At 41.0% G+C, this 27884-nt stretch overlaps 1 protein-coding gene across 11 annotated transcripts in view; it reads left to right on the forward strand.

The window, feature by feature from the left end:
* Nucleotides 1-27884, forward strand: part of LOC125458562 (sorbin and SH3 domain-containing protein 2-like) — a 99521-nt gene that overhangs the window by 8168 nt on the left and 63469 nt on the right. For 2 of the 11 annotated variants that reach the window (XM_048543952.2, XM_048543959.2), the window contains exons 2-7: nt 6008-6092; nt 8069-8249; nt 9087-9136; nt 12941-13050; nt 18210-18489; nt 19174-19331. In XM_048543952.2, the coding sequence (XP_048399909.1) occupies nt 9127-9136; nt 12941-13050; nt 18210-18489; nt 19174-19331 (558 nt within the window). In that variant the 5' untranslated portion in view covers nt 6008-6092; nt 8069-8249; nt 9087-9126. Of the gene's footprint in view, nt 1-6007; nt 6093-6615; nt 8250-9086; nt 9137-12940; nt 13051-18209; nt 18490-19173; nt 19332-27884 lie in introns of those variants that run through there. The other 9 variants (XM_059650619.1, XM_048543955.2, XM_048543953.2 and 6 more) reach the window with 9 other exon arrangements.

Genomic DNA, 27884 nt, shown 5'->3' on the forward strand with positions numbered 1-27884 from the left:
ACGTTTTCACTTCAAGCACGTAATATCAACAACAAGCGGCTCAATTAAGCATAGCATAACTTAAATACGCATCAAGTACTTTGCTAAAGAATTTTCCTTTATATCAAAACCCAGAAGTGTACACTTTAACTTCCCACAGTTGCCACACATGCTGCCTTCAAGTTAAATTTCAAACTGAGGTTGATTGTGGCCTGAGATAGCAAGAACTGCAGATGCTGGAGAATCTGAGATAACAAGGTGTAGAGCTGGATGAACACAGCAGGCCAAGCAGCATCGGAGGAGCAGGAAATCCGACGCTTTGGGTCTGGACCCTTCTTCAGAAAGGTCCAGGCCCAATGCATCAGCTTTCCTGCTCTTCTGAAGCTGCTTGGCCTGCTGTGTTCATCCAGCTCTACACCTAGTTATCTCTTGATTGTGGCCTGCTTTGCTTTGTACCATGTGATTCTTTTAATGTCGATCTGAAAGAGGAGACAAGGTCTCATTTAGCGACTTCATTCGAAAGGCAGCACCTCAGGCAGTGCTGCATTGCCTCAGTACAGGCAGAATTTTGACTGAAGACACCAAAGGCAGGCATGATCCTACATTTCTGTAATTCAGCAGCAGGGGGGCAACTAATAGAACTATAGATGACAACAGAGATCTCCGGGGATCCCTTTATTTAGGACATGAAAAATAATCATTTTTGCAAAGAACGTTAAAAGATGTTAAGACATCAAACCTTAAGTGGTGTTATATTCAATTGAAAACACTAACTTTTTGCCGCTCCAAAGATGCTGCCAAACGTGCTAAGTATTTCCAAAGGTTAAATTACCAGGGACTGTGTCCTGTACATTTCAAAAGGCATTAAGGGCTGAAGTTTCATATTTTTTGGAAAAATGTTTCTTTTACATGAATTCTTGGTGAGTGATCCACCACAATGCTTTCTCACACAATCATTCATGCCCTCATTAATTATACAACAGCCTCTGCACATCTGGTCAATAGAATTGTGCAGAAGGAGGGAATGAAGGGCTCATTACTGCCAAGAGTTTGCTGTGTTCTCTCCCACTACAGTTGCTGCAAGCCAGAAGCTGCCCCTTACATTGTGATCCTGCTCCACAGTAGCTCGGCAACTGGCTCAGAAAGAGAGGTTATCACATCTGAGTCCGCCAACAGGACTCTGCGGTGCTGGTGGATGGGGTTATCAAAAGAATGGCCTTTTCCTCCAGACCATCAAAGGTGAAAGCACCAGCAGACGCAGCGAGCCTGGACAGAGACAAAGGCCTATGTTAGTGTAGTCATCAGGATCAAATGCACATCCCAGCTGTATCTCCCAATAGCCATCCCAGTGTGGCCCAAAGACCTTGGATGAGGCAGAAACTTCCCTAGTATTCACATATCAAAGCAACTCCTAGGATATCTAACATACTCCTCTAAAATTTGGCACCAACGGTCATAGATAAACTGGACATTGATTGAGTGGAAGCCTTTAGGCTTTATAAACACTAACAGGTTGGTGATAGTATGCTCTCATGCAACATGGGTGTATTCTATAGCATCGTATTCCTTTGGAAATTCCATGACAATACAGAATCCCATTGCTGTGGTGCTTGATACTCATCATGGGGAAGGATATAAACAGGCATCAGAGAAAAGTGCATCGGTGACATACTGGTGGTAGTTCTGGACCAAGGAATGAGAGATATCAGTCTCCATTGACACAAGATTTGAAAAAGCTGTAAATAATGGCAGTGAGGCTGATTGATTTGAGGCCTCATCAATCTCCATCGCCTCCTTGGAGGATCTTACCTGCTGCATCTCCCTCAGCAGCAGCTGTTGGAAAATACAGTTCTTACTGGAATGGGTGATGATGTTTTAATTGCTCACTTCTTTGAGATTGTTGTCAGATTTTCAACAAGGCCACAAGGATTGCTTAGCTGCAAATTCCATCTCAAATCTATGTGGAGAATGTCAGAATTGAATATCATATTAGTAAAATTGCTCCTAAGCACACGCATTAATCATAGTGAACTGTCATGTGATGCTTTGATTCAAAGTGTTATAGATGTTGTAAAGCTCTGAGCTAAGCTATGGGACCTTATAAGGATGTGTGTTGCAGATCCAATGTGCTAATGCTACTCAGGCAAGCAAACTTTCAGCAGGTACCTAACTCAATAGCATCCCCTCCCAAAAAATATGCCATATTTTAACATCACAGACCAGGTCCTTGCATACTTATAGTTCAGTGTGAGAATGTAACTGTTCTGAAGCATTGGACACAATCTTCCCAGCCCACAGATAAGATGGTCAATTGTGAATCAGTTGGGAAATTATGGTGAGATTGGCAAAAATTTAACTTTCAATATTAGGAACAGAAAGGCTGATTCAGCAATCAAAATTTGACAGCAAATTGAGAATTACTTTTGTCACAGGCGTATCTGCATGCATTTTCATGCATTACCATCAAACCCTGCCTCATTGGCATGCAGCTTCCAATTCTTCCATGTACAAGAGAGAAACCAAACTGTGACAATTTCCAACATAGAAATGTCAGAACAGATACCTGACACCTCCAACTTGCCATTTGTTCCTCCTGGCATTCCTCTTGGACAGAAGTCATGAACACTTTGGCGCATTGTATGGACAGTGACTGCTCACATGGCCCCATCCATGGGCATCGGCATTGGACACATAGCAGCCTCTTTGCAGTTTCATGATACGTCTGTAACATATTTACAATACAGTTCTCCATTCCTCACTTGCTCTCATGGCTCTCACTCACTTTCTGTCCACTTGGATGCTCACAAGGTATCTGCCTTGCCTTCCATTTGCATATTGCTCCCTCAGCCAGAAATTAATGGCTCACAGTACTTCCGCTCTGCCTTACCTTTTATTGCAGACACAAAGCCAGACAGTTTGTAATGGTTATCACAGTGATCAGTCAAAGGTGTGGGCATGTTTTTGCGTGGCAACATGCTATATCAATTTTATATCTACAGCATGTGCCAGCAGTGTACAGGATAAACATATTTCTCACACTTCAACTAAACAGCCATTTCTCAAAATCTAAGGGAGCATTCCTCAGTCATATCCAGCAAAACAATCATCAGTCAATTGTTTCATATCACTGGAATCTGGAGAATTGGTCATGGTCAGTCCTGCAGGTCCAATGCAACCAACCTTAAGTCAGCTGGAAAGCTGTACTAAAATTAGGTAGAGGTCTGTTCATACATCACTTGGGCGGTCCTTCCAAATTGGACTCATTGTGGATTATGGTTTGTCCACTGAAAGTCAAAGAAGTTTGTCAGAAATCGCTGCTGTAGTAGGCCAGCTGGGAAACTCAGTTGTGAGGGTTGTAGGCATAATTCTAGGATACAATGGTGATAATACTTATGAAGCTGGACAACTCATTATAAAATGTGGAAAGACAATAGAACATAGAGAAGGAAGCAATATAGTGAGAGAGGGAGGTCATCAATAGCAGCACCCCATATTTGATGGATGGACCATGCATGACTGCATCTGGTATGACTGTATGGTATGCCTGGGACTCAGAGTAAGTTGGGGAAATAAATACTTAATGCAGGAATGCTGGAAATATAAAAGCTAATAACATTAACAGCCTTTCATCAATATCTGATTTATGGCACCTTTGTGGTCCATGTGTTTATAATAAGCTGACATTTGGCTGTCTCTATGGATCGCTTGGTGGCTGCCATGAAAAGGCAGGTCCAGCATCCTCAAGGTCTGCTGGGTGAATGCACAGAGCTGCACCTCCTCACCTTAGCCATTGGTGTTCAGCACCATGATGCAGCAAAGATGCAGGAAAACCACAGTCACTTGTCTTCCACAGAATGTTGTGAACATGGTCATACATTTGTAAATATATGCTCGCTTTTCATCCTCAGCCAAGCAATTGAACATTATTTTAGTTGCAACTCCAGGAATGGCGGCACAAAGGATAGATATCCTTAGTGCCACATGATGCTCCAAGCCTGCCTGAGTGATAGCTATCCTGTTCACAGTGGCATACTAGCGTGAAACATTACCATGACTGAATAAAGGAACATAAAACGTTGAGCAGACTTCCACCTTCTGCTTTCCACTACAGTCATTTGAGCCCATCATCCCAGTTAAATAACATGCCAGTTAACTATGTTCCCCTTGTCCCACAGCACCCTTGGAAGATTCAAAAACATTGGGACTCATTTAGCTAGCATTCAACTATTTTTATTCATTGCCACTAATTTCTGCATCACTGAGATAATAATGTTAACTCATATGTTATATAACTATGACAATAGACTGTAGTGAATGCAATGGAAAGTGAAGTATTCGATGTAGTCTGGGATGGAAAGTAGAGTTGAGGTGCTGCAGGATCTTCCTTTTGTTGTAATATATTGACCACTCCGTTAGTGTGGCACCTTCACCAAATTTGTGCACTTGCTGTGACCAGGGTTATGGAGGAGCTAGGAGCTAGCAATAAGGATGCTGAAGGTCCAGTTCCATAGTTTGGAGAAGGTCTAGGAGGGGATCCCTCTAATATAGTCTGGACAGAATGTGCCATACCATCCTGGCATGCAGTGGTCTGCACAATTGAAGCAACCAATGTGAAAGATGTTGAGGACCCTCGAGAATGGGAACAGTCTTCTAAGTAGGAGGATGAGGTCATTGAGCTGTAGAATAGGTAACAGAGTTCAGCTGCATTAGGTGCCACAAGACAGATGGGACCTGGTTAACACCCAGTTCCAGTTTACGAGAGCTGGGTATAGAAGAGCATCATGGACATTCAAGGTCAATATGCCAGCATTGGTTTGTACTGTAGGGGAGACCTGCAGACTCTAATCATGTCCTTCGTGTTCCTTTTCACTGGCTGAAAATAGATGCTTTGTTTGAATGTGTCCAAATGCTTGTCTGTATGTAAGTTCCCCTCCTGGACCTGATTCAAGTGACCACTAAGTCCTAGAGAAAAAGTATTAGGCCTCAAAGAGGGCGTTTGGACCGGATGTATCTCAGGAACAGTAAACTGTTTGACCTGTTGGCTAAACAGTAATTAGAGTGAGAAGAGGTGTTGGATGTGTGATTGAGTGCCGACCATGCCAACTGTGTGACATGGCCAGTGCAGCTTTGTGTCATTACATAACTGCTGAAGAGAAATGCCAAATTTCAACCATTTGTCCTTGTGTACAGTGCTTCTCAAATGTGGTGTGGATGCAAGGAATAATGGGTATTTTTTTTCAGCCAATATCTGCTGAGTGATGAGTAGTTCTGGGAAATGGTGCACGGTAAAATAGGAATAGACTTGTTTGGAGGAGCTAATACAGGAGCAGGGCGGATAGATAAAGAGGTGACTTTGGTAAGATATGGCTTCAAATCTTTCTTGTGTGGCAAGAATCCCTTCACAATATTCAACATAATTCACATTTAACCAAAAATAGTAAGATTTAATGGATAGTCCCAAAACAATATCAAATCTATTTGCACCAAATTTAAAAACTGAGTTGTTTGGAATTTTGTGAACCAGTATTATTAAGGGATATGGAGCAAGGGTGGGTAGTTGGAATCAATTTGATTATAATTTAAGTGAATGGTTGAATATGTTCAAAGGCCTAAACAACCTATTTTTGTTCCATTGTTACTTTGTAATTTGTTAGATTCTTTGAGAATGTCAAAAACTACTTGGGCTAATCTATCTAGGTTTATAATTTCTACTTTTGAAAGCTTTGTAGTTTCTCCCAGGTATGGCTAAATACATATAAATTTTATTGATCTAATTGATTCAGCTATGGCACATGTTTTTACAATTTTAGCAAAGAAAAGGAAGAGGCAGAATGGACTTTATTGTCTAAGGGCGGTTAATACTATTGATCGACCTTATGCTGACATTCTTCTCTAAGATACTTGGATTGCAATTTCTGTCAAAACGTCCTACCGTGACCATGTTTACACATGTTGTTTATCTAACTTTCATTGACTTTACTCCCATGACTGCAAATGACTTTCAAGTACCGTAAATGATTGTAAACAGGAACTGATTTACCCTTGGAACTTGGTGCTAGAAAAGGAAGGAATATTAATCCCTCTTGGTGGTTTTAAACTCAAGTCAAATGTTGGTAAGCCTCAAATGTTATGTTTCTTTCTAATTGATTTTGACTCAAACATTGTTTTTGGAAAGGTGGGATGTGAGGTAATTGAGAATTTGTTTATAACTTGACAAGAACCAAAATTGAAAATGCAAGAACAAGCCATCACGGTTAGCAGAGTTTATGGATTAATTTCTAATGCAATGTTTTGTATTTGCAGTGGGGTGTAAATTACTTTTGATAATCCTTGATCTTCAATTGAATGCTGCTAACACAATTTGCAATACTGTTCTAGATAATTCGAAATAAAGTACCAAAACTAGAGATAATCAAGTAGTATTTTCCCTTATAACAAAGTGTGAAGCTGGATGAACATAGCAGGCCAAGCAGCATCTCAGGAGCACAAAAGCTGACGTTTCGGGCCTAGACCCTTCCCTTTATCATTTGAGTCTTTTATTTACTCTGTTTTTGTTTTATCTTTTGTTTTGTTAATCCTTACTCAAATGTTTGAGTACACTTCAAAACAGCTACAACAAGCATTGTGTAACCGCAGGGAAAGCTTGAGATCTGGATTCCAGCCACTCACTAACTTAGATTACAGCTTTTAATTCAAGGTTTTTAATTCTGTAGAAGTAACTAATGTGAAGTTTGAGGCAAGGTGAAAAAATGCTGCATGTTTGCAGAATTAATTAGCTTAGAACAAAACACACAAACTGGGCAGTGATTTAAACTCTCATATTCCTGGCCATCCCTTAATGCTGCAACCTTTTAAATCTCACCTTCTTACAAATATCAACCCCACCAGGATCATCTTGACATCTCCATGAATTCAGGTTTAATCTCCTGGACACTTCTAACTGCAACACAGGTGAAAACTCGCTATGAATATTTTTTAAAAGAAAACAATTTTTAATATTTATAAATATTGATTTTTGGGGCTGTTTGCCTGAATTGAGAATATTAAGATGTTATTTGATGAAACTTACAGGAATACAAACAAGCAGAGTTGACAAATCAACATTTGTCCTTCACTACAACCCATTTCATGAATAGAATGTCTGAAATGTGGATTTTTGTTGCTCTCCACGGATACTGTACCTGGCTTTCCAAGAGCTTCCAGCCTATCTGATTTCATCTGCCATCACAACTTGTAGCAGAAATGCGTATTTGTGGATATAGGAAGCATACAGCAAAGTGGATTTAAGTCTACAGTCAGATAAGTCATCAGCTTGTGAATGACAAAGCAGGCTTGATGAATATACTCCTGCTCCTAAGTCCTACCTTTCCAACCAGTCAGCTATGTGTTGGTAAATTTTTCATTCAAAAACTAAATTAATGAAGATATAAAATTGATATATATTGTTCATATTATTGCATTTCACTTAAAATTACATTAACTTTGATTTGAAACAGGTCCTACTTTGAGGAAATAACACTGACAGAGCCCTGCCACAATGTTCCTGTACTTTGGTTTCTGAGTGGTGTTTTACTTTAATAAAATGAGGTTGTATTCATTGTAACCTTGAGTGCATAATATAATTGCCAAAAAAAAAAATCAGTGTGCAGAAACTGCAGTTAATCCGTAAATGGAATTCAAACTGTTACTATTTAACCAATAACTGAAATGTTACACAGTACCTGTTTTTTTGTGTCAGTTCAGTGAATAGAATCTCTTAAAGTAGGAGCTATTTAGATAGCAGTTTTCAGGAGCTAAAATATCCCCAAACTGTTTCTAAACAATGAAATAACTTTGAAGTGAAATTTGAACTGAGTGATTTGCGAAACCATTTCAGAAAGTGCTTAAGAAGAAAATTACATTGCAATGGGTCTGAACTGAGATTATGGCACAGTGGGCAAGGACAGATATTTTCATCCGAATTGTAAATCAAATGTATATTTGCAACAATCTAGTAGTAACTGATACAAGCTTTCTTATTTTAGATTTACTTAATTCACTAAATTTAAATTTCGTAGCAGCACTCAAGGCATGTGTTCTCATTTCTCAGATTATTAGTCCACGTTTCAAGATTATACTCCATTAACCCAACCAAGAATATTATTAAGCTGAAGAGAGTTCAGAAGGGATTTACCAGGATGTTGCCGAGTGTGGAAAGTATGAGTAAGACTGTGATTTTTTTCACTGGAGGTTGAGAGGCGACCTGATAGAAGTTTATGAAATAATAGGAGGTACAGACAAAGTTAATGGTAGTTGTCTTTTCCCTAGGATTGGGAATTTCAAGACTAGGGGGCACTTTTTTAAGGGGAGAGGAGGGAGATTTAAAAAAAGGCATGGGGGCAAATTTTTAACAAAGAGGGTGATTAACGAATGGAATGATCATCCTGGGGAAGTGGTACAATTATAATGTTTAAAAGGCATTTGGGTAAGTACATGATGAGGAAAGGTTAAGAGGGATATGGGTCAGGAGTAGGCAAGTGGGCCTTAACCAACTCGTTGTACTAGCTATCCACTACTCCTCTGTGCTGTACGACCCAATGACTCTATTCCCTTGCATAGTGGTATAGTGATGCTGCAAACTTGGGATGCATATTTTGACTTCTCAGTGAAAGATAAAAGATCCTGTGGCACATTCTGAGGGAGTCTATGGGAGTTCTCCTATTTTCCTGACCAATATCGTCTTTTCTGGCAACACCCTCAAAAAGATGACCTGAGCAATCATCTGCTGCCTGTCTGAAGAACATTCCTGGGAGCAGTCAGCTGCCATTTTCCCTATTCCATATACTACAACAGTCCAAATTTTACAAGTGCTTAATTAGCTGTAAAACACTTTTGAAGGCATTGAATAAATGCAAATTCTTTGTTTTCAAGATTCCTGTCTGCTCTCAACAAATCAGTAGATTCACAGGCACTGATATTAAAGGGTAGATAGAGGTGATTTGGTGGATTGTGGGGGTTGGGAAATTATTTGGAGAGGTGGTGTTGAGTTGCCTGAGATTGATACTTTTTAAGTTGTTGTATACGTGTAAATATTCAGAAGAATTAGCATTAATTATATTTTGTGAAAGCTTGCTGATTACAGGTGAAGGTGAACTTTGAAGTGACAAGATGCAATCAGGTATGTTTTATTACTGTTACAATGTTAACCTGCCCCTCTCACTATTATTCCGCTGTATCAGTAGATTTATGTTCATATTGTCTTAGATAACAAAGTGTGGAGCTGGATGAACACAGCAGGCCAAGCAGCATCTCAGGAGCACAAAAGCTGACGTTTTGGGCCTAGACCCTTCATCAGAGAGTCATCATATTGTCTTGTTCTGTTTTTAAAGTCTATGAACCAAATGTTTTCATTTTAATTTAATGCCTGATGCATTCAAGACAATCAATTCCATTTGCAGAGATTAAAGAGCCATTCTCTGTCTAGAGGTTGCAGCTGAGGACTTTAGTTTGGAAAATAAAACTCTAGAACATGTTAAGATCCGTAATAAGAAGCTATTAGATGTTTTAGCAGACAGAAATTTGCATAAATCCCCAGGCTTGATGAGATGTAACCCACATTGTTATTGGAGACAAAGGAGAAGATTACTAGGGCCCTGATAGTGATATTTAATACTTCACTGCCACAAGTAAAGAACCAGATGAGTGGAAGATATCTAATGTGGTTCCTTTGTTCAAGAATGGCAGCATTACGAGGCCAGGCAACTACTGAGCAGTTAGTCTGATATCAGTGATAAGGAATTACTGAAATAAATTCAGAAGGACAGGATTAATCAATACTTGGAAAGGCAGGGATTGATCAGGGATTGCCAGCAGAGATTTGTTAGAGGGAGATCATGTCTGATTAATTTACTTGAGTTTTCTGAAATGGTGATTAAACATATTGTTAAGGGTAATGCAGTTGATGTGGTTTACTTGGATTTCAGTAAGGCCTTTGACAAGAACCCACATGGAAAGCTGGTCCAAAAGGTAAGAATCCATGGGATCCAAGGCAAGTTTGCAAAATGGATCCAAAATTGGCTTACAAATTGGAGGCAAAAGGTGACAGTAGTGGACTGTTTTTGGATTTGGAAACCTGTGAACAGTGGTGTAACATTGGGGTCAGTGGCCTGAATCCTTACTGTCTGTGCTGCACATTAACAGTTTGGATGTGAATGTAGGAGGTTTAATTTGAAAGTTTGCAGATGATACAAAAACTGGGGAGCTGATGAGAATAAGGAGGATGGTTTCAGGCCACAGTCTGATCTGGGCCAGCTGATAAATTGGGCAGAACATTGGCAGATGGAATTTAACCCCGATGAGTGGGAGGTGATGTATTTTGGGGTGTCTAATAAGAGAAGGATATATACAATGAATGGTAGGCCTCTAGGGAGTACTGAGGAACAAATGAATCTTGGTGTACACAAACTCATAGATCCATGAAGGTGTCAGCAGAATTATCCAGGTTGGTGAAGAAGGCATACAGGATTCTTTCCTTCATTAGCCAGGGTGTAGAAAATAAGAGCAAGGAACTTTTTCCAATTTAACAACTGTTACACCTTTAGAAAACATTGCTTAGGAATACTGTGTACAGTTCTGATCACTATGGTATTGAAAGCATACAATTGCACTGGAGAGCATGCAGAGTAGATTCACCAGGACATTGCCTGGAATGGGAAGTCTCAGTTATGAGGATAGGCTAAGTTCTTTTCTCCTTGGAGCAGAGGAGGCTGAGGGGGTGTGGGGTGTGGGGGAGATCTGATTGAGGTTATACAAAATTAAAAGAGGCATAGATAGAGTAGATCATGACAATATTTTCCCCATGGCAGATGTGTCTAAGACCAGTGAGCATATGCTTAAGGGGAGAAGTAAATGGTTTAGAGGAGATCTGAGGAATTTTTATTTACCCAGGAAGTGGTGGAAATATGGAACTGCCTGGGAGTGTAGTGGAGGTAAACACATTCACAACATATAAAAACATCTAGATGAGGATTAACAGGCTTAGTAGGCTATGGGCCAAGGGCAGAGAAATGGGATTAATGTAGTTTGGAGTCTGTTGGTCAGCATAGATATAGTGGGCTGAAAGATCTATTTCTGTATTGTGTGAGTCTACAACTCTATAATTAATGAGTGTATTCAACCTTACCAGGAATCTTTAAAATGACTGCTGGAGGCCAGCACCTATAAAGGGTTAATGCTTTAAAAGATTATTTGCCCGTAGGTGGAGCAGAGGTAAGAGTGCTCATCCTGTCACAATAGCAGTTCAGAATTATATTGCCATTCTCTACTCATTCCCTTTCCACGATTCCCTCTCCAAGTTATGGCTTTCTCCACCATGCAGGACCTATGTAAATGCCAGAAAAGCAACTGGTCCAACTGTGCCTTTAGTGGAATTACAATTGGTGTCTGTAAATTGCTAGCAATATACAGATGAGGTCTGAATCTCTGTTTCAGGTGGGTTTGGGGTCACCAGCTGCTGTCACATGATATCTTTCCTTGGGTTATTCACAGATCCAGCCTTGCAGAACTCTACCTCTTAACTATCACCCAAGTGTTCATTTTTTAAATACAAAAATGCCACTTGCTCTTCATGCACTGCATTGTACTCAACCGAAAATGAACTAAACCAATTTCTATCCCAGAAATTAATGTAATACCAATTATTAGAGGCTCAATTTCTACAGATGCTGTGCAATTTCAAAACATCTTTCAATCCCACATTAGCTGTAACACTTATATGGCTAATGTGATCCATTACAGTTTCTACTGAGTAGTTAATGGTATTGAACACACAGGTTATATGTAGAAGTAGGTGTAACATTGTACTCTGTTGACTCTCTAGCCATCATTTTATGCTTTCTCACTCATTGTAGCTTATTTTCCCTCCAGACATAATACTGACCATCAAGTTGAAGTGAAATTGCACCAATGTTTATAGACATAGTAATTAACAAATGTAAGACTATGTAATCTCCCTTGAATTAAACAAATCAACCAGCATAATCGGGATTGTCAGTTTGATTATGATGAAATAGAGCTGATGGGGCCTTAAGGCATCCGGAAAAAGATGTTCCCTTGAGTGAGTCTGGAGTCAGCAAGCATTGCAAGATTTATCTCCCATCTTGCAAATTTTTACAGTCATTAACTTGGTTACTGTAGAAATGTATCTAACTTTTCTCTCCCTGCGGCAAGTAACTGAGCTATCTTTAAAGTTTATTTAAAAAATGAACAATTGCAGGTTTGAGGAAAGATTGATTAAAGTGGGATTGTTTACTTTGGAAAAGAGAGGGCGAAGGAGAGATTCAACAAAATGTGCGAACTTCTGACAGATCTAGATAGAATGAAGAAGAAAGGCCCATTTCTGTGGTGGAGAAAATTGTGACTGGAGGCATAGATTGAAAGTTGTTAATGGAAGCATTAGAAAACAGGACATAGATTTTTTTTTAAACCAGAGGCTATTGAAGATCAGGAATTCAATGCTTGCAATGATAGTAGAAGCAAACATCCTGAATGCATTTTTTTTTAAAAATCTCTGCTCTGCTCTTTAGGTGCTTTACCTGCAGTTCTATTGATCAAGAATTATAAAGTAGAACTAACTGATGGCTCATTATTAGCTAGCTTGGAAACAATAGGCCAACGGGCCTCCTTCATAAATCTTTGTCTGTTTCCATATATGATCTTTGTAGTACCCACAGATTTAAGATATTCATTCAATGCTGGTTATTGAACTTGCTCTGAATTCACATTAGTGACTGTGCTTCTGAGAATCTGTACACAATGTAACAAGTCAAGCTAGTGTTATTGGAAAAACCTTTGAAAAGAAAGCTATTGAGAAATTCGTCAGTGGCTGAGAGTGTTTTCAGTTTTTCCCACTGAAGGCTTGGTCCAGTGCGGCGTTCAAACCAATGTACTCAAAAGCATCTTTCACTTTCTCTTTCTCTTATAGTTTGGAATCCAAGTTTTCCGAAAGGAAAACCCCAAAACAGTCTCGCGGCAAAAGGATTTCGTAGTGTGAGACCAAAATTCCTTACACCTGGCAGAAAATCGCCAGTGCAGGTAAAGAGTGAAAATCTGCTTATCAACGGAATTGGTTTTACTATAGTAACCAGACAACATCACTCAAAATCCTAATCACTGGAAAAGGAATTCTTCTCCCAATATAAAGGATCGAATCTTACCAAAAATTACCTAAGTGCCATTATTGTTGAATTTCATGGACAATTTCTATTCACAAAATGGTTGGGGATTTTCTTGTGCTATTATCCCAAACATGACTCATTAATCCTCTACCACAACCCTGTGGCGCCCTATTTGCCAACATTAGCCTGATTCACCCACTCACTGAAGGCAGAAAGTACTCACTATGGCTAAGATATCTGACATCATTACCACATTTAAAAAGCAAGACTGTTATGCATCCTGTCAAGTGCTGGAGCTGCCCTGCATGTTTTGTGACATTTGTCCTGGGTATGTCAGACAGGGGAAATTGATGCCTCATTTTGTAGAAAGGGAACCGCGGTGCCTGATGGATAATGTGGTGCAGATGAGAGCCATCCTCTTCACCAAGAACAAGCAGCGGTGACCATAAAACAAACCCCACCAGCCTGGTCCAAGGTTGTCATTGGGACAGTGCAGTTGCCACAGTTTGAGGGAATTCCTAGAAGTGTAAAAAGAAGGTTATGAACTTCTCTGCTTCAACAGGGTGGTGCCACCATCTTCTGCCTGCTACTTCGCACTCTTTCTATCAGTGTTACTGTACATACCTCCCATTAAGACTCATGCTTGAACACCCTGACTGTCGCAAGCAACATCTTCCCTCACTTGCTCTCACTGATACTAGCCCCCCAAAGCTCCTAATCCTATATGACCTCTGCATCTCAATTCACTCTTTTGGGACACCTTGTTACTTTCCTCCAGCTGCATCAGCACTGACAGCTATGCTACCCACTTTCATCTTAGCCAAGCCCGGCCTTTGTCTCACTCCAGGGACAAAGTACCAGCCATACGGCAGAAAGGGCCAAAATGATGGCGTACTTAACATTTGGAACCTCATCCTTATGAAGAATGTTCCTTATGATCACTAAACCTTGGACTGACTGTGCCCAGTCTCCCAAAACTGATATCAAATGATGCCTTTGACTTACTGTGCTGGGGCTCCTGTGGCTGAAGGGTCTCTCTCTTAATTTGTGTCAGTATTATACCTCTTAGACTTTGAGACATAGCCATTCAGTTGAAGCACATGTGTTGCATTGGACCTGTACGTGGAGGCCCACAATGGAGATGGCGTATAAGTGCTGTATAGCAACATGTCCACCTCCTTGACTGACAACCATGACAAGCTTCTTGGCTTTGTACTTGTACTGAAAGGCAAGTCAAGGCAGAATCTTGATCTTTTAAGCTCTGGTTGGCAATGGGGAATATGGTCTCCACATCAAGAAAGTCATTGCTCAACATCTCAAATGATTTTTCCAACATTCTCAACACAGCCCATGTTGTTCACAGACTGAAAATTCCAGCCAAATGTTTGTTTATTTTCAGAAGTATGATAACATCATGTTTACGCTGCATGGTTAATAATCCAATAGGGCAGTACTTTTGTTTTATTATTCGCTCACGAGAGAAGGGCATCATTTGACTTGGTCAGCATTTATTGTCCATCTCTATTTGACCAGAAAGCAGTTAGAGTCAATCACATTGCTGTGGGTGTTGGGTCACATGTTGGCTAGATCAGGTAAGGATGGCAGTTTCCTTCCCTAAAGGACATTAGTGAACCAGATGGGTTTTCGCAACCATCAAAAATGGATTTGTGGGAAATTATTAGACTCTGTAATTCCAGATATTTATTGAATTCAAGTTCCACAGTCTGCTGTGGCAAGATTCGACCGCAAATCCTCAGAACATTTCCTGGATCTCTATGTTAACAGTCCAGAGATAATACACTACACCATTGCATCCCCAACTGAAGAAAATAAGTAATTAATATCTAAAATAAATTAAAGTTAATATCATGACGGTAACCAGTCAGGTCATTTTAATAATCTTTTGTGTTAGGGAAGGAAAGCTGCTCTCGTCTTTTATGGTGGATGTGTGATTCCAGACACGCAACAATATGTCTGAAACCTCAGTATCCTCAGTGCCTGTTGGATTCAAGAATATAATTTATCATCACTTTCTTTAGGACAATAAGTGATGGGCAATAAGTGCTGAATTTTCTAATGACTCCAAATCCTGTGAATGAATAATAAAAGATGATAAAAATATAGTCTCACAAATTACACTAGGAAATAGCTCATGAATTAATATTTTAATAGTATGCTTAATTTTAGTGGATAAATTAAGTCATTCAGTTTAAATAGGATTACTAGTTCTGCTAAGATAACAACAACAAGATTTTCTAAAGGAAATGTTACTTCAGATAAATGTTTGTTTCCCATGTCTGTGCGAAGTTGGTGATATCTATGCTTCAATTGGTCAACATCTATAATATTGACTGCACAGGTAGTGTTCCTTTGCATCAAAATCTTGGATTACAGTAACTTTAACAAAGAAAAATAACCACAGAAACATGGGAAGAACAAGCCAATGAACTAGAAATCAGACAGGGTGACCATAACATAGAAGAAGAAGAGGAAGCATGTGACAAGATGGAGAGAATTTTGGAGGAAATTTCAGGAAGTGGGATTTTAGTGGCACAAAGGGAAGGTGACATGCATTAGTTCCTATAGTCATAGATATAGGAAATTCAGAGCGTTTGGAAGGGTTTCTAGATATAGGAAGAAATTTAGGCTTTATTGTAATGAAGATACTGAAACAAGAAATTTAAGTTGCACGCTTCAAGATCCAATGTAGTGTGGCAAATATAATATTACTGGGTGAAAATATTTTCTTTTTTATTCATTCATGGGATTTGGGCATCACTGGCTGGGGGACCAGCATTTATTACCCATTCATAGTTGTGTTTGAGAATTGCAGGTTTGCTTAAGAACATTTTAGCATTTTCAGCATGTTGGTAGAAAAAGTGGCTAGATTGGAATCTGACACTGATTTAAGGGAAAATGTGATGACTTTATTGAAAAGTTGGGCCCAGTGCCTGATGAAAGGATTTATTTACAATGACATCTGGTGAAGGAAGATAAATGATTAGGAATTTAGTGGGAATGGTATTGAGGGATGAGGTTTTCATAGCTCAAACTATCTTGAAGAGCAAGGAACAACTGGGGGAAAATTATAGAGATTACAGTTGAACGGCTAGAGAAGACACTGACAGGATGTAGCTTATCCAAAAAAGAAGTATACAAAGGGACAGATGAATGATAGTCTGTTTTATTTACAAAGAACTCTGAGTATCTCATTGTTGGTCTGAGTTGAGTATGGAAGAAGCAGGGAAGCATTTTTAGGAGAGTGTGCATCAAGGAGTAAAGTTGTGTTTTTGCCTTCCAAGATGGCTTTTTTGTTATTCATTCATGAATATAGGCATCACTGGCTGTCCCAGCATTCATTACCCATTGCTAATTGCCTAGAGGACAATTAAGAGTCAACCACATTGTTATGGGTCTAGAGTCACATGTAGGCCAGACCATGTAAGAGTGGCAGATTTCCTTTCATGGAGGACATTAGTGAACCAGATAGGCTTTTACTGGCCTTCAGCAATGAGGCATGAGATTCTCAATTCCAGATTTTTGTTGAATTCAAATTCCACCATTTTCCATAGTGGATTTCGAACCCGGGTCCCCAGACATTACCCGGGCCTCAGGATTATAGTCCAGTGATAATACCACCAGGTCATCATTTTCTCAATTCTAAAAGTGGTCATTGGTTTTATATAAGTATTATACTAGTGAAGGCAATAGATCAAGCTTCCGGTGGGCTTAGCCCAGGATTTACACTATCAGCTGGAGTTATACAGAACTGGAAAGGCTCCACAGACCCATATAGATAACTTTAAGAACTGAAAGAACTGCAGATGCTGTAAATCAGGAACAAAAAAAAAGTTGCTGGAAAAGCTCAGCAGGTCTGGCAGCATCTGTGAAGGAAAAAGCAGAGTTAATGTTTCAGGTCCAGTGACACTTCTTCAGAACTGATAGTGGCTGGGAAGCCAAAAAATACAAATAACTTGTCAGATCTGGATAAGGAATTCCCAATCCTATTACCAACAGATCCGATTTTTGATACGAACAGATCATGTTGCAATTCACAAAGGAGCAAAACTAAATTCAACATGGCCATTTGAACTTAATGCTGAGTTCAATTCCATTTTGGCTGCTGAAATAGCTTAATTTGCAATATAAGAAATCATGAATTGATGGAGAAGATTTAATCCTTCTTGAAGGATAATACAAATGGTTTAAGTTTCTTAAGCTGACGTTATTTTTAAATTCTCTGGTCTTTAAACATTAACAAACACAGTTGGAGTCTATCAGTATGATTTCAAAAAATGAGCCTCGGCTAGGATACATCGACTAACCAGCATCTGCTGAACATTAGAAACAAAGCCTCATCAGTCTATATCGTTTCAATACACTTCTTTGCTGACATCGCTCCAAGGGCTATTATTATAGCATTAAGATTGCTTGGTTCAGCTTCAAAAGGTACAATTTCCTCGTCACAGTTTTCTGAGCTCATAGTTTGGTTGACAGTTTGTACAGGCTATGAAAGGAGAATTCTCTTTGGTGTGAAATCTGAACAGCGGTTTGTTCATATTTCGAACAGATTGCAAAGTTAATGGGTTGAAAATCTTTGAATAAGTTTCACAAAAAAGATATTTTTCATTATTAAACATATATGACTGACAGCTATCTTAGATTATTCGAGGTTTTTTTAGCCCCATGTGACCTCTGATGTCTGTCTATGGTGAATACTTGGTGAGTATGCAGATAACTATAAAGGAATATGGGAGTGATAGGAAAAATAATGTGTTACATGGAGCTTGTGAAGGACGTTAAGGGGGTTGGAGTTGAGAAGGTGTAAAGGCTAAGGACTAGAGACCCTAATAGCTTCTAAACAACAGGCCCAAGATACAGAGCTGCATGCGAGCCTGATTCTCTCTAGACTGTGGCAGAACCCTGCAGTGAAAAATGTATACAGAGTGGACCTTTTAACATTGGTGACTCCAGTGAGTCAAGCAAACAAATTCTGAAACTGTCTGAGTTTTATTAACTCTTGGATTCAATCTTCTATTGAGTAAGACACTTGGCTTTTATCTTTGTCAATTCCAGCCTTCAACCAACAATGAGGTGGTGGAGATGAGAGAAAACAGCCACAGTACAAGGTCAAAAGATGTTTGCTTTTCAGTAATATCTCAGTCCAACATCCCATGTGGCACTGAAACAGAAGCTCTATCATCTGCTGTTGGTCCTAATACCAATATACCATGTACCTCGGAAATTGAAAGCCAAGCTATTTCGGACAGCACATCATATAAGGTTCTCTATAACTCAAACATAGATAACACTGCATTGTCAGCTGATCCAAGGCAACCACATGCCACTAAGTCAGGTAAGCCCCACTGGTTTCTGTTCAGGATTCCTCACATGGTCATTTCCATGCAAAATTGTTTTATTTTGTTACTTAATGGGATTTCGGTTTCACTTGCAAAGCCAACATTTATTGTGTTTCCTTGAATTGTGGCTTGCTCGGCCTCAATGCAGGATAGTTGAGGATCAACCACACTGTTGATCATATTAACCTTATAGGACTAAGTAAGGCTGGCAGATCTCCTTCCCTAAAGGACCAAGACTAATAAACCAGAAGTGAAATCTGAGATTTCAGAAGGTTGTGGGTGGTACAAAGAGTCACAAAGAAGGATGGGAAATTAGCACATAATTTCAGGTTCCTCTACAAATGGTATTTGTAGATGCCTGATGTAGGTTACAAAAGGAGTAGAAAATATAATATTTAACCAACAAACAATGAAAGGCTTTTTCATTTGATTTTTCCTTAAATTATTAAACATTTTCTTGTGGAGCTGCAATGATTATTAATTATTATTAATGGAAGTGAGAGGGACCAAAGGAAGTAAATAATGATTTACTTCAGAAAAGTATATTTTTTGACACTCAAGCCAAATTTGTGACCATTAGCTGACTCAAACATATATACTAATTGCTATTTACTCGATATCTGTCTTATTAGCAAGTAATTATAATTTCTAGCTGCCACTGGCATTTTCATTCTATAAAGGATTGCAGGTCACAGAGATCGATTCACTTGAGAATGACGTAGATCCAGTCTACAAAGTCAAGCTGCGAACAGTTAGTGAGAAGATGAACATTGGGTCACCTTCTAACGCTCTGTTGACTTCAGAAACGAAAAGATCACTGCCTTTAAAAGCAACAAAAGTAAGAATTATTATATTTGGTAAAATTAATATTTTTAAAATAATGTGATGTATGCCTCGGTATTGATTTTCAGCAGAGTTGTCAACTTTTTGATTTGGACTTAGACATACGAGAGTTCTCTAAACAGTTTTTATATAAAATATTACAGTATTTTGTATTAATTTCCCTGGGACGTGATGGCAGAAATGCAAGGCAGGCAGTGCAGCTGGCCGCCAACTGGCCTGGTCACTTTTCTTTACTGCTATCGTTGACGAAACCAGTAAAAGTGAGTTTGGTAAACAGGAACAAAAACATCAATTGCTGAAGAAGGGTCACCAGAAGCAAAATGTTAAATTTGCTTTCTCTCTGCAGAAGCTGCTGGAGCCGCTTAGTTTTTCCAGCAATTTCTGTTTTGGTTTCTGATTTCCGGCATCCACAGTTCATTTAGTTATTTTTTGTTTATGGTGAATCGGAACCTAGGGACAGGAATATAGGCCTTTCAGTCTCAGAATTGCCTTTTGCGGGCATGCTGCATTTCAACTCTATTTACCCGACTTTGGTCATATCCCCAGATATCCTGAACTGAACAAAATTTATCACTCTCAAGCTAGGAAATTTCGATTCACCCACAGCCTTTTCTACAGTGACTACTCACACGTCCATGGGTTTTTGCATACACGTTTTCTTTCAATTTCACTCCTACCTAGCCTAAGTGATGACTTTAAAATTTACTTCCCACTTTTTGAGGGTTACCATGCCACCACTCCCACCCCCAACCCACTGTCCAGAGGAAGGATTTCTTTTTGCTCTTTCTAGCCTATACAATCCCTGGTTAAACAAATCCTCGACATCCTAAATTCGAGATCTGTCCTAATGTGCGACGGCTGAAATTGAACTCAGCCACTCCTGATAAAGTCTGACCAAAACTCAATACTTTATTCACTCACAGACTGCTTTCTTTACCATGTTGTGGCACCAAGATGCCCATCAATTGTTTAAGACTGCTATTTTTCACCTGTAAATTACAACAAGACCTTTTTTTTCCCTGCCTCCCTTCTTCTTTCCTTAACCCTCCTATCCCTCCCGCCCATTCTCCGTTCTCCCTTCCTTTTTTCCCATATTACACATTTCAACATCCTGTTCTTTATCTATCTGGCAAATACTGGATCTAACTTTGAAGTTAATTATCACTGTTTGTTTTGCTGCATAACTCTGCACAAACTAACAGTGGCTGCCTTTTAACAAAGTTACAATTACTTTCAGGGAATTGCTACATATGGCCCAATAATCCAAAGTCATTTTCGACTAATATAGCACTATTTCAGTCTCATGTACTTCATGACTAAAGTATTTGTGGGTAAATCATGACTCCAGCTTTCAGTTCACAGTTATAGACTATAAAACCACTAGAGGGAAGTAAAGCATCAACTTACCTTAACAGTGCTGAGAGAATCAAATGATTTGTGTTTACAGAGTGCATTTTAGTTTACTTGTACCTGTCAAGACACTTGAATTGTAAACACTGTTGTTCATTTCATCAGAGATGGTGGCAGTGGAGTAGCAGCATTCAGGCTCCTGCTTTCTCCTGTCTATTTCTCTTTTTTTCTTCTTTTCCTTCCACTTTTCTTTTCTTTACAGTTCTCCCTTAGCTATTGCCCTTGAGGTCCTTGCCTGCGGCAGAACCAGCAACATCAGTGCCAGCAGTGAATGGTGACACTGATGGTGGAGAAGCGGTGGTGGGAGTGGTGGCATTGGTGGTCCATTGCAGACTGCACTAGTAAGCCCAGCTCAAGTCACATGGCAGCAGTGGCAGAGATCTGGGCATTTTCTTTCTCTTTTCTTTCTGTTCCCTTAATTTCAGTTTTTGTCTTTAATTCTAACTATTGGACTCGAAGATGGGACTGGAGAATGGTGACTCTGTACACTTTTCACTGTATCTCTGTACTCTTGAACTCGATACATGTGACAATAATATCTAATCTAATGTTATCTAACCATAGCCAACAAATATAATTTCTGAAGCACAAGAAAGCAATCCTGTTGCATCAAATGTAGAGCTAATTTTCCAGTTTTTGTACACTTGGCCAATATACTCTTAACATATCTGGTAATATCCATGGCCAAGCTGTTTCAACCTGTAAATACATTGTGACTCTGAACTAGGGTTGCTAGCTTTACTAGATTGGATGGGTACTTCATCCTGGGAGATCTTCATGCTTTAAATCTTCTGCCCACAGGAACATTTCTACTTCTGTAATATGTAACCACAGCGAAATGGCTAGCTCATGGTGATGTCGCTCCTGCCCAGAAATTCTTTAACACCTTTTCACCCCTCAAAAGAAACAAACAGGGGAAAATGAATTGAGAACAGGGGCTTGGACGGCAGTTGATGATTTTGCTGTAAAGAGACTGGGTCAGAGGGTGACGAGGGTGGGGAGAAGACTCAGAGAACTTTTAGGGCTTGAATAGTGGGGCAGAGAGACAAGTAAATAAAGAGTGATAGTGAGGCCAATGAGAAACAAGGAGCTGCGATAGAGAAAAACAAAGGGACTTTACCAGGAAAAATAGTTTTAAAAAACACCCTTTCCAATGGTGCACAACAGGGAAGGGACCAAGAGGAAAAGGAACAGAAAGGTGTTTACATTGTGGGTTAGTAAAATTTTGATTATGTCATCATTGCTGAATATTGAGTAGTAGACTGGAATAAAAACCAAGGGAAAAAAGATCACAGAATCTTTACAGCGTGGAAACAGCCTGACAAGTCCACACTGAACCTCAGAGCATTCCACCCAGACCCATCCGCCTATAACCCACCTAACCTACACATCCCTGAACACTACAGGCAATTTAGCATGGCCAATCCACCTAACCTGCACATCTTTGGACTGTGGGAGGAAACTGGAGCACCCGGAGGAAACCCACAGAGACATGGGGAGAATGTGCAAACTCCACACAGACAGTCACTCAAGACTAGAATCAAACCCAGGTGCCTGGTGCTATGAGGCAGCAGTGCTAACCGCTGAGCCACAGTGCCACCCCGAAATATTTGAAATATTTGAAAAGAAGAATAATAAAAGGATATGAAGTTAAGTGGGGCACAGGAGAGAGTTCCTGTTACTCAGAGATCTTCTGCTCTGTTATAATTTCTATTATTTTATGAAAGCTTGTTTTTCTTTATTTCGAGCTCGGGAGACATCAGTGCTGAGATGTGTTTAAGGTAATGAGGCATGAGAGGTGTGCTTCCATCATTGAGCCTGCTATATGTTGTGTGATTTGGTTTGGTTCTGTTTGTGTGGTTTTGACAAATACAGTCTAAGTGAATAATTGCTCTGTGGAGCCCCTTTGGTGTGGAGGTGCCAGTGTTGGACTAAGGTGAACAAAGTCAGAAGCTGCACAATGCCAGGTTATAGTCCCACAGGTTTATTTGAAGTCACAAGCTTTTGGAGTGCTGCTGCTTCATCAGGTGACTTGGAGGGAAGCACACAGGCACAGGGCATGTAGACAGAGAGATAACAGCCAGAAAATTCCAGGTAATTGAGTGTCAACAGATGAGTACAAATAGTGTGAGTGAAGTGTTGACAGAGTCTTTGCAGGCGATAACAAGTCTTTGCAGGTGATCAAAAGTGTCAAATGATGTGAATAAACAGCTGAATAGCAAGTGAACCTGCATCCTTCATTGACTATTCAGCTAATCATGGACAGAAAGAAAAAAGTGAAATTGGCTGATTGTTCACCATCAAGTCATTGCAAAATATCTACAATATTTTGGGGAATTACTTTCTCATTAAAAACAGCTGCTTAATGCGTGTTCTCCAGCATTGTCTTTTAAATGTATTCCTTGGGATATCCTGTACTGGAACATAATGTTCTGTATTAATTAGATAGTGCATTGTTCTGGACTGATGTGATACAGTTCCACACAACATACAGTTTAAGGTCAAAATGTTACTGTGCAACGTAACATGCTGTCCTGGGTCAATACTGTGATACAGAATTAACCTTCGATTCATCTTTAACCCACAATATAATGTGATATTCAAAACCACTGTAAGATAACAAAGTGTGAAGCTGGACGAACACAGCAGGCCAAGCAGCATCTCAGGAGCACAAAAGCTGATGTTTCGGGCCTAGACCCTTCATCATAGACGGGGATGAGGAGAGGGTTCTGGAATAAATAGGGAGAGAGGGGGAGGCGGACCGAAGATGGAGAGAAAAGAAGACAGGTGGAGAGGAGAGTATAGGTGGGGAGGTGGGAAGGGGATAGGTCAGTCCAGGGAAGATGGACAGGTCAAGGAGGCAGGATGAGGTTAGGAGGGAGGAAATGGAGGTGTGGCTTGAGGTGGGAGGAAGGGATAGGTGAGAGGAAGAACAGGTTAGTGAGACGGGGACAAGTTGGGCTGGTTTTGGGATGCAGTGGGTGGAGGGGACGAGCTGGGCTGGTTTTGGGATGCAGTGGGGAAGGGGATATTTTGAAGCTTGTGAAGTCCACATTGATGCCATTGGGCTGCAGGGTTCCCAAGCAGAATATGAGTTGCTGTTCCTGCAACCTTAGGGTGGCATCATTGTGGGGCTGCAGGAGGCCCAGGATGGACGTGTCATCTAAGGAATGGGAGGGGGAGTTAAAACGGTTTATGACTGGGAGGTGCAGTTGTTTATTGCGAACCGAGCGGAGGTGTTCTACAAAGCGGCCCCCAAGCCTCCTCTTGGTTTCCCCAATGTAGAGGAAGCCACAACGGGTAGAGTGGATACAGTATACCACATTGTCGGATGTGCAGGTGAACATCTGCTTAATATGGAAAGTCATCTTGGGGCCTGGGTTGGGGGTGAGGGAGGAGGTGCGAGGGCAAGTGTAGCACTTCCTGTGGTTGCAGGGGAAGGTGTCGGGTCTGGTGGGCTTGGAGGGGAGTGTGGAGCGGACAAGGGTGTCACGGAGGGAAGGCAGACAAGGGTGGGGAATGGAAAAATGTCTTGGGTGGTGGGGTCAGATTGTAGAATGCAGAAGTGTCGGAGGATGATGCGTTGTATCCGGAGGTTGGTGGGGTGGTCTGTGAGGATGAGGGGGATCCTCTTAGGGTGGTTATTGCGGGGGCGGGGTGTGAGGGATGTGTTGCAGGAGATGCAGTCAAGGGCGTTCTCGACCACAGTGGGGGAGCATTTGCGATCCTTGTAGGAAGTGTCGTACAGATAAAGGGGTTGGCCATGGTTTCCCGCATTGGCCCAAGCTATGCCTGCCTCTTTGTAGGTTACGTGGAACAGTCCCTCTTCTGCACGTACACAGGCCCCAAACCCCACCTCCTCCTCCGGTACATTGATGACTGTATTGACACCGCATCATGCTCCCCAGAGGAGCTCGAACAGTTCACCAACACCTTCCACCACAATCTCAAGTTCACCTGGGCTATCTCCAACACATCCCTCCCCTTCCTGGACCTCTCAGTCTCCATGTCAGGTAACCAGCAAGAAACTGATGTCCATTTCAAGCCCACTGACTCCCACAGCTACCTAGAATACACCTCCTCCCACCCACCCTCCTGCAAAAATTCCATCCCCTATTCCCAATTCCTTCGCCTCCACCACATCTGCTCCCAGGATGAGCCATTCCACTCCCGCACTTCCCAGATGTCCACGTTCTTCAAGGACCGTAACATCTCCCCCAAAGTGGTCGAGAACGCCCTTGACTGCATCTCCTGCATTTCCCACACCTCCTCCCTCACCCCCATCCCAGGCCCCAAGATGACTTTCCATATTAAACAGATGTTCACCTGCACATCTGACAATGCAGTATACTGTATCCACTGCACCCAGTGTGGCTTCCTCTACATTGGAGAAACCAAGCAGAGACTTGGGGACCGCTTTGCAGAACACTACCGCTCAGTTCGTAATAAACAACTGCGCCTCCCAGTCACAAATCATTTTAACTCCCCCTCCCATTCCTTAGACGACATGTCCATCATGGGCCTCCTGCAGTGCCACCCGAAGGTTGCAGGAACAGCAACTCATATTCCGCTTGGGAACCCTGCAGCCCAATGGTATCAACGTGGACTTCACCAGCTTCAAAATCTCCCCTTCCCCCACTGCATCCCAAAACCAGCCCAGCTTGTCACCACCCCCCACTGCACCCCAAAACCAGCCCAGTTTGTCCCCGCCTCCCTAACCTGTTCTTCCTCTCATCCATCCCTTCCTCCCACCCCAAGCCGCACCTCAATTTCCTACCTACTAACCTCATCCCACCTCCTTGACCTGTCCGTCCTCCCTGGACTGACCTATCTCCTCCCTACCTCCCCACCTGTACTCTCTCTCCACCTATCTTCTTTTCTCTCCATCTTCGGTCCGCCTCCCCCTTACTCCCTATTTATTCCAGAACCCTCTCCCCATCCCCATCTCTGATGAAGGATCTAGGCTCGAAACATCAGCTTTGTGCTCCTGAGATGCTGCTGGGCCTGCTGTGTTCATCCAGCTCCACACTTTGTTATCTTCGATTCTCCATCATCTGCTGTGGCATTTACCCAATTTCTGGTAAAATTCAACCCAAAGTATTTTGAGTTTCTCTGTCAGTTGTTTATTCCTACATTCCAGGTAGGCAGTGGCCTAGTCGAATCATCATAAAGCGTTGGTCCACAGACCCAGGTAATGTTCAGGGGACCTGCCACAGCAGATAGGTAGAATTTGAATTCAATGATAGTCTGGAATTGACAATCTAATGATGACCCTGAAACCATTGCTGATTGTCAGGAAAGCCCCTTCTGGTTCGCTGGTGCCCTTTGGGGGGGGGGGGGGCTGCCGTCCTTACCTTGTCTGGCCTGCATGGGACTCCGGGCCCGCAGCGGTGTGGTTGGCTCTGGGCTGCCCTCTGGGCGGTTGGGGATGGGCAATGGATGCTGGTTTAGCCAGCGATGCCCACATTCTGTGAATTAATTAAAAAGCATTCTCCAGCCTCTGCTTGTAATGGATCCATATTTGCTTTCTGCCTCTCTGTACAAGCTTTTCGAAGAATTTACAGTCTGTTTTTGTGGTTCTTGCCAGTTTCCTGATTTATTCTAATTTCTCTTTCTTATCCTTTTCCTTGGTACTCTTTTATAGATTTGTGAAATGCTCCCAACCCTCAGGTTTACCTTCTTTTGTCCATTTTACAGGAATTTTCTTTTAATGCAAATAAATCCTTGATTTCTTTTGCTAGCCACTTGTTAACACATCCTTTTTGGGTTTTTATGCATTAAGCATGGAATGCGTTGTGAGAGCATGGAATGCGTTGCCAGCAGCAGTTGTGGAAGCAAGGTCGTTGGGGTCATTTAAGAGACTGCTGGACATGCATATGGTCACAGAAATTTGAGGGTGCATACATGAGGATCAATGGTCGGCACAACATTGTGGGCTGAAGGGCCTGTTCTGTGCTGTACTGTTCTATGTTCTATGTTCTATGCTGTTCCCATTATCTCAGTTCAAAACCACTGTGATTCTTTGTGGTATTAACATATTCATGTAGATCAATGTGATACCATCAACACAGTATGTGTTTTTACAAACTATTTGATTTGTTTCGCAGGTACTAGTAATGGAAATTCTTCAGTAAGGTGTCAAATTTTCTTTTTATCAAGAGGACCTGATGTGCAAAACTCTCTGTTCAGTTGTTAAAAGTTCCAGGTCATTTACAATCATCTTAACAAAAGGGATGGGCACAGACTGGAATAGAGAAATTACTTAGAATCACACGCATCCATTAGAAAATACACAGTAATCGCTTCACGGTTCTGTGACATTGTAATTTAATGAGCTGTAATTTATACAGCTCGCAGATTTAAAAATGACAAACAAGTTTTAATGCTCACTTGTAACTGCCAGAGAAATAGATAGACGAAATTCAAGAAAGGAAAGCATATTGATCAATCAATATGGTGAGAAAAGTCAAACAAAGTTACAAGTAGAGGCATTGGATATTGTTGATGGACTCGTATTCCAGGGGCCTAAGTAATGTAATAGGGATCTGGGTTCAAACTTGAATTCAATAAATATCTAAAATTGAATGTCCACTAATGATCATGAAACCATTCTCGTTTGTTGTAAAAATTCATTCAGTTCACTAATGCCAATTAGGGGTGGAAATCTCCTGTCCTGATCAGGTCTAGCCTACGATGTGACTGACTCTTAATTGTGCTTTGAAATGGCCCAACAAAGCATTCAGTGATATCAACTGTGAGACAGTCTCAAAAAAGCAATGAAACTCCATAGACAGCCCGGCATCAACTAAGGCACAGGAAACAAAAATAGCAAATGCAGCTCTGTCAAACCTGCAATGTTATCATTTCTAACATCTGGGGATGATTGCCAATATTGAGAGAATTGACTCACGCACATGTCAAGTAACAACAATCAGGATCATACCTCACACACAATGCTCCAAACAACCCCATCACCGTAGATAACAAGGTGTAGTGCTGGATGAACACAGCAGGCCAAGCAGCATCAGAGGAGCAGGAAGGCTGATGTTTCAGGCCTAGACGCTTCTTCAGAAATCTGAAGAAGGGTCTAGGCCTGAAACATTAGCCTTCCTGCCCCTCTGATGCTGCTTGGCCTGTC

This window comes from Stegostoma tigrinum, chromosome 13 (assembly GCF_030684315.1).
Source record: "Stegostoma tigrinum isolate sSteTig4 chromosome 13, sSteTig4.hap1, whole genome shotgun sequence".
Lineage (NCBI taxonomy): Eukaryota > Metazoa > Chordata > Chondrichthyes > Orectolobiformes > Stegostomatidae > Stegostoma > Stegostoma tigrinum.